We start from the raw sequence: 7,500 nt of genomic DNA, 5'->3' as shown, positions 1-7,500 counted from the left end.
ACATACATATTATATATATATAAATATATAATGTTTATATATAAAGTATGTATATATATAATTTATATATATATATATATATATATATATATATATATATATATATATATATATATGGTTTTACATATACATATATATCTATCTCTCTATATAATCACATTAATAATAAGTGAGCACACTAAGGCGCGCGGTTGCGTGGGCAGACTTCGGATCCATATAAAAGGGGCGAGTTCTAGCAGGTAGCAACATTCTTCCTGTGTCCACCTCACTCTGCAAGTAAGTTCTCTCTTCGGGAGTTTGGTTCTGCATATTTTGAATTAGATGAAAAGGTATTGCTACCAATCATTTTCTTTCCCTAAACCGACATCGTCATTTTGGGATTGTTTTAAAATTGCTCGTACTTTAAAATCTTGTAAGATAATTATCAAGTTTCCTCAGGAAGAGAGAGCATTAACCAAAATATCCACATATTTTCGCAGGATGTGCCGCGCTGCAGTGCTGTTGTTTCTTATGTTGGCGGTGGCAGCTGTCATGGTGACAGAAGCGCAAAGAGAGCCTACAGCTTCAAAGTGTCAGGTGCAGAACGTCAGAGTTCAAAAGTTGGCATGAGATAATGGGCATAACCTTCTTGGCATGGGAAAGTCTGAACAAATAACAGTATTCTTAATGTCATTATCATTATTCTGCTGTACCATATCACTTTCTTTGTTCTGGTAAACTTTATGTAGATTCTTAGGTTATTTTTGAAGTGGATCTTAGGCTGGTAGATAGTGATTCATAATGAATCATTGATAATGTAGGAAAACAGATAGCTTTATAAAGTGTGGGATTTACTGACAGCATCCCATTATTTTTATATTCGATTTGCCATTATGAATTGCTTTGTGCGGAGTGATATTGGCAAGGATTTTACAGTACAAACAATTATCCTGATAGGAGTGATGCTATGGTCTATTCTTCCCACTTCTATGTATCACAATCTTGACATACACCATCTCTCTTCCTCAGGCTGCAACAGAACTGGCAATACAGATCTTGCAGGCAGTGAAGGGTGCTCACACTGGGGTAGCCGCAGGACCCCACAAAAGGAACTCAGAGCTCATCAATTCCCTCTTGGGCCTCCCCAAGTTCATGATCGACGCTGGCAGGAGGTGATGAGATGCCTCCTTTCAGGATAATTAGAACACTGAGCCCAAATTCTCATGAACTAGCCATAAGTTTACAAGTTCCTTTTACTAGGACTGTATTACAGGATATACTCCTGGAATTTCTGTTACTTTGATGTACAAACTCTGAGCATTACTGCATGACTTTACCGAGGTGCAACAATAAAAAGCAAATGTAATCTTCTACCTGATTTACCTTTAATTTAATGACATCAGCAATGGGATTTATATGTGGCAGCTTTGAACACACGAGGAAAAGTAGTTCATGGTATATTAGAGCAATACATCAGAGTAAGAGACGAAAGAGAGAGAGAGTGAGAAATGTGCTAGAAGCACATGACGGTGCGTAATACATACACAGGTGCCACGTGGCGATGCGTTAGCCACCACATGATGCCTCCTTTTACGAATCAAGCGGTCATGATTAGACGCAGAAAACAGAGCCCACATTCCCATGAACTAGCCATGAGTTTACCATAATTTCTGTTTTACTTTGATGTACAAATTCAGAGCATTATTGCATGATTTTGTCTAGTTGTAACAATAAATGAAATCTTTGATGATAATTAAATCTTTAGTGTTTATTCAACGAAAACAGATTAAAGTTAAAGTATGGTATGTGTATGTGTCAGCGAGAGACACACACATCAAAGAATCTGTAGTCGGCAGATGTGAGTTCAGGGGGAATATGACTGGGATCAATCTCTGAGGCAACTGGTGGATTGGCTGAAAAGCATAGTAGTGACAAATATTACATTAAGGGCCTGTTTACAGGAGGTGCTTTCCAACGCGCGTTAGCAAACGCGGCATTAGAAACTACCGCTCACACGAGGCGCTTTCAAACGCGGCGTCAACGCGACGCTTGTGTTTGTGCGTGCGTTATATGTGTGTCTGTGCCAAACAATGCAGAGAGCAACAGACAGTTCCGACCAGGATGGATGTAGAAGAGGTAGCATGTGCTTGGGTCTTGCATTGCCGTTTGAAGCAGCGCAAGCGGCGAGAATATATATATATATATTTATTTATTTATTTATATATATATATTTATCTATATAGTATATATATATATAAAGTGATTGAAAACTTCCTCCACGTGGAGTATCTTAGGGGTTGCCATAGTAACGCGCATTCTCTCTCATTGGTAGCAGCCCAGCCAACTAGAGAGCGCGCTGCTTTCAAAACGCGGCGTTACCAGGGGACGCGGGGCCGCGTCACGTGACCGGTTCCATAGACTACCATTGACTTTGCTAACGCCGCGTTTGCTAGCGCACGTTGGAAGCGCCTCGTGTAAACAGGGCCTAATAAGGGATAGCAGTATTTCTGAATGGGGAATACAATATCACCTATATCCATTATTTTCTAATGTATCATCTGTGAAACATATTATTTATCATTTGAAAGAGAAATATACGCTCAAGAGGATGATTTACAGTTTGACGACAAAACGGTATAAAAAATATATATATAATTTTTGTTTTTCTATTAATCGACACAACTTTGCTGTGTTACACAACAATGAACCCAACTCAACTTTTTTCACTGCCCTTTATTCACCTTCCTACTGAGTTAACTCATGGGCATAACTTCCAAATGTATCCAGGTATGGAGTTTCCAAACGCCAGACTATTTCATGTAACTTGCCAAACGCCCAAGAATGCAGGTTTTATCCATTTGTTGACGTGATATATCATGCCTCTAGTGATGTGAGAAAACGTAATGGAAAATTCAAAGGCTATTTTGACGAGGGAATAAGTGCTATTTATGTGGAAAGTATTGACAATGAGGCAGTTAAAACACTCCAATGCAATGAGAGAACGGTTACCCATTCACACCGGTGAGGGAAAGCTGGATATCGATACCCAGAAAATCACTGGAACATCTGCACGTAACCTTTTGAGCATTCTAAGTATCAACCATGTACCACTCACCCTTTGTGAGAAGTGAAGAAAAACACACACAAAATAACATTTCACTGGTTATATCGGTGACTAGTAGTGAAGTGAAGAGGCAACAACATAACCAATACAGTTAACAAAAAATTCCACACAAAATTAAAGAAAGATTCCATAAATCACAAACAAACTTGGTAGAGAGTAACCCATGACAACACCTGGAGTACCCCCAGGGGTACACGTACCCCTGGTGGAAACGGCCTGCTTTATACAAAACGAACCTAAATATATGTACTTAAATATATATATATATATATATATATATATATATATATATGTATATACATATATATATATGTATATATATATATATATATATATATATATATATATATATATACTGGATATATATATATATATATATATATATATATATATATATATATATATATATATATATATATATATATATGCATGTATATGAAAGAAAATCTTATATATGTTATATATATATATATATATATATATATATATATATATATATATATGTACATATATATATATTTATATATATATGTATATATATACATATATATATATATATATATATATATATATATATATATATATGTATGTATATGTGTGTATATATATGTATATATATGTGTGTATATATATATGTATGTATAATATGTATATATATAAATATATATATATATATATATATATATATATATATATATATATATAAACACATATATGCGTGTGTGTGTGTGTTTATGTATATATTAATATTTGCTTGTAGAGTTTGCTGTTAACGTCCCATCGCCCTGTTCCTGGACTAATACTTATTATCGGGTAATGAAACTGCCCGTACTGCACACACACGTGACTATTGAATACCTGCCTTATTTTCATCGTTTTTAATGTTAATTCGTTTCACAAAATGTCTCTTTCCCTGAAGGTTCCCCATAATCTGACGTTGACACATTTACCAAATGTAAGTCTATATTTGATATTTTTCATTCTTTATATATGAACAGATTTTCAAAACTGTTTCTCAGCGAAGTTAGTACGGTACATTGTCACTGGATTGACCCGATACGTGGTCACAGGCGGTGTGCTCCTGACACGTGGCAATGTTTTTTATTCTTAAACTTTTTGCCCGACACACACACACAAATCTATTCATTTTTTATTTGAATATAATACACATAAGCGTGTGCACATAAATGGAGGATAATAGTTTATGCACTTGAAATGATTGGATTTCCTCATTCCTTATCATCAGTCTTTCCTCAGTCTCTCTCTCTCTCTCTCTCTCTCTATCTATCTATCCATCTCTCTCTCTTTTGTGAGGTTGGGATCCTTCTCCTCCCTTCTTGCTCCTGTCCTCATCCTACAACCTTTGTCCTGTTTCTGACACCTGCACTCACTCCTGAGACCTGCACCCACTCCTGTGGTCTTAACCCCAACCCTGTAACCTCTGCCTTGTTGTCCATTCTCACCCTCACCCTGCATTTTCATCCTGATCCACGCCTCCTCACCCTGTTCTACGCATCCTCACCCTGTTCCATGTACCTTCACCTCCGTTTTCTTCGTATCCTTTCCCATTTTCTTCGTATCCTCTCCCGTTTTCTTCGTATCCTCTCCCATTTTCTTCGTATCCTCTCCCGTTTTCTTCGTATCCTCTCCCGTTTTCTTCGTATCCTCTCCCGTTTTCTTCGTATCCTCTCCCGTTTTCTTCGTATCCTCTCCCGTTTTCTTCGTATCCTCTCCCGTTTTCTTCGTATCCTCTCCCGTTTTCTTCGTATCCTCTCCCGTTTTCTTCGTATCCTCTCCCGTTTTCTTCGTATCCTCTCCCGTTTTCTTCGTATCCTCTCCCGTTTTCTTCGTATCCTCTCCCGTTTTCTTCGTATCCTCTCCCGTTTTCTTCGTATCCTCTCCCGTTTTCTTCGTATCCTCTCCCGTTTTCCTCGCATCTTCACGCCCTAATCCTCATCCTTCCATTTCTCTCCCTAGCTTATGAAATCTTTCCTCCTTTCCACAGGTCCATCATGAAGACCCGCCACTGTAATTCATAGGTTACACACGCCCCCCCCCCCCCACACACACACACACATACACACATGCATATAAACATTTGCTACAGACATCATATTACCTGTCTTAGCCACCTGTACTTTCCTTTTGACATTCCTTTTTATGTTTTTGTTTTAATTTGGTTTTCGTTTTATGTTGCTGTTATTATTATTATTTTTTTTTTTTCATTTTAAGTAAAGGCTGTCACAGTTCATCTCAAGTGACATACTGTGTAATCAGATTTTATCATTGTATTGTTTTATTTAACTTTATGTATGTACTTTTGGGTGGATTTTACGTTCGGTAATTAGCTGTATCACCTTCGGTTTAATTGAAATGATCTTTTATTACCATTTTTCTTTTTTATATAATTTTATTTACTAGTTAGCAAAAGTAGGTTCATCTTGTGGCGTTCTTTCACTTTCGCCTGCAACCTTTTTGTATTAAGCTCTCCCTAATTCTATGTTTTATATATTTTACTCTATTTTGTTGTCTTTTATGCTTTCACCTGAGCCTGTTGATATAAGTTTGCTTATCTTTTATATCTTTAAAGTCTTTTAGTCACTACATTTTTTGAAATTCCACTTCATGTTGTATTAGTTTTATGTATTTTCTAATGGGATTAACTTTTTTTATTCACCATAACTTATTTTAAAAATATTTTTCCATATTAGAAATGCTGACACTGTAATAATGTTATTATTGTCTGATTAATTGAAAAAAAAAAAGTACAGGGTTCGCAAATCCCCTCAATTATGAAAATATAAAGAGTGTCAGCCTGACTTCGGAGTGGTCAATACCATTCCTCAGAGATAGCCTGGAGTGCCCCAGCCGGAAATCATCACAAAGCCCCTATGTGAGCCCCTATTCCTTGTACATTACTTGCCACAGTTACTATTATCACTTTCATTGGCTTTGATACTGCTGTTATTACTAATGTCACTTTTGCCATATTTTTTTCTTGTTACTTCTCTGACAGTAACCTCTACACCGGAAACCGATTAATCGAATATGGAGATAATTGTTGTTGTTGTTGTTTATTTTTTATTTTTTATTTTTTTTTTTTTGGGGGGGTGGATGGACTAAACGGAGCCCAGTTGTGGCCCCTAAACCCTTACACTCTCTCTCTCTCTCTCTGTGTGTGTGTGGTACCACAAATAGGTGTTCAGCAAAAGCCAAATAAGTCTTGATGCCTTAACTGGAGATGACAGCACCGAAGGAAATAGTTATAATTGCTGTGGGCCGTCGATGTTAGGGTATTTCACGGTTGAAGGGGCGGCTCCATACAGAGTGACTGCCCATGGCCTGTGGCGATAGAGCTCAAGCAAGTGTGAGGCCTGGTCATGAACATCTGACCTCGCACGGCTTGGGCTAACAATAGGTTTCTGGTCGGCTTTCCTTCCTCCGCATTGTCACCATGTAGGGAATCATGTGGTGGCTAACGCATCGCCACGTGGCACCTGTGTATGTATTACGCACCGTCATGTGCTTCTAGCACATTTCTCACTCTCTCTCTCTCGTCTCTCACTCTGATGTATTGCTCTAATATACCATGAACTACTTTTCCTCGTGTGTTCAAAGCTGCCACATATAAATCCCATTGCTGATGTCATCAAATTAAAGGTAAATCAGGTAGAAGATTACATTTGCTTTTTATTGTTGCAACTCGATAAAGTCATGCAGTAATGCTCAGAGTTTGTACATCAAAGTAACAGAAATTCCAGGAGTATATCCTCTAATACAGCCCTAGTAAAAGGAACTTGTAAACTTATGGCTAGTTCATGAGAATTTGGGCTCAGTGTTCTAATTATCCTGAGAGGAGGCATCTCATCACCTCCTGCCAGCGTCGATCATGAACTTGGGGAGGCCCAAGAGGGAATTGATGAGCTCTGAGTTCCTTTTGTGGGGTCCTGCGGCTACCCCAGTGTGAGCACCCTTCACTGCCTGCAAGATCTGTATTGCCAGTTCTGTTGCAGCCTGAGGAAGAGAGATGGTGTATGTCTAGATTGTGATACATAGAAGTGGGAAGAATAGACCATAGCATCACTCCTATCAGGATAATTGTTTGTACTGTAAAATCCTTGCCAATATCACTTCGCACAGAGCAATTCATAATGGCAAATTGAATATGAAAATAATGGGATGCTGTCAGTAAATCCCACACTTTATAAAGCTATCTATTTTCCTATATTATCAATGATTCATTATGAATCACTATCTACCAGCCTAAGATCCACTTCAAAAATAACCTAAGAATCTACATAAAGTTTACCAGAACAAAGAAAGTGATATGGTACAGCAGAATAATGATAATGACATTAAGAATACTGTTATTTGTTCAGAATTCCCATGCCAAGAAG

The 7,500-nt window shown here is 37.5% G+C and overlaps 2 protein-coding genes across 2 annotated transcripts in view; one reads left to right on the top strand and one right to left on the bottom strand.

The window, feature by feature from the left end:
- Positions 1 to 234: 234 nt before the first annotated feature.
- Positions 235 to 1,242, top strand: LOC122262117 (pigment-dispersing hormone type 1-like). Its single transcript, XM_043030058.2, has 3 exons — positions 235 to 276; positions 480 to 576; positions 1,009 to 1,242. The coding sequence occupies exons 2-3, from the start codon at positions 481 to 483 to the stop codon at positions 1,153 to 1,155; spliced, it is 243 nt and encodes an 80-aa protein (XP_042885992.1). The 5' UTR covers positions 235 to 276; position 480; the 3' UTR covers positions 1,156 to 1,242.
- Positions 1,243 to 6,916: 5,674 nt separating this feature from the next.
- The window catches only part of LOC122262112 (pigment-dispersing hormone type 1), a 1,028-nt gene continuing 444 nt past the window's right edge, over positions 6,917 to 7,500 (bottom strand). The window contains exon 3 of the mRNA XM_043030052.2: positions 6,917 to 7,117. Coding sequence (XP_042885986.1) covers positions 6,971 to 7,117 — 147 coding nt within the window. The 3' untranslated portion in view covers positions 6,917 to 6,970. The remainder of the gene's footprint in view (positions 7,118 to 7,500) is intronic.

Source organism: Penaeus japonicus, unplaced genomic scaffold (assembly GCF_977035675.1).
Source record: "Penaeus japonicus unplaced genomic scaffold, GWHDUDI00000001_assembly GWHDUDI00000012, whole genome shotgun sequence".
NCBI classification, from domain to species: domain Eukaryota; kingdom Metazoa; phylum Arthropoda; class Malacostraca; order Decapoda; family Penaeidae; genus Penaeus; species Penaeus japonicus.
This window is presented reverse-complemented; position numbering and strand designations above follow the sequence as displayed.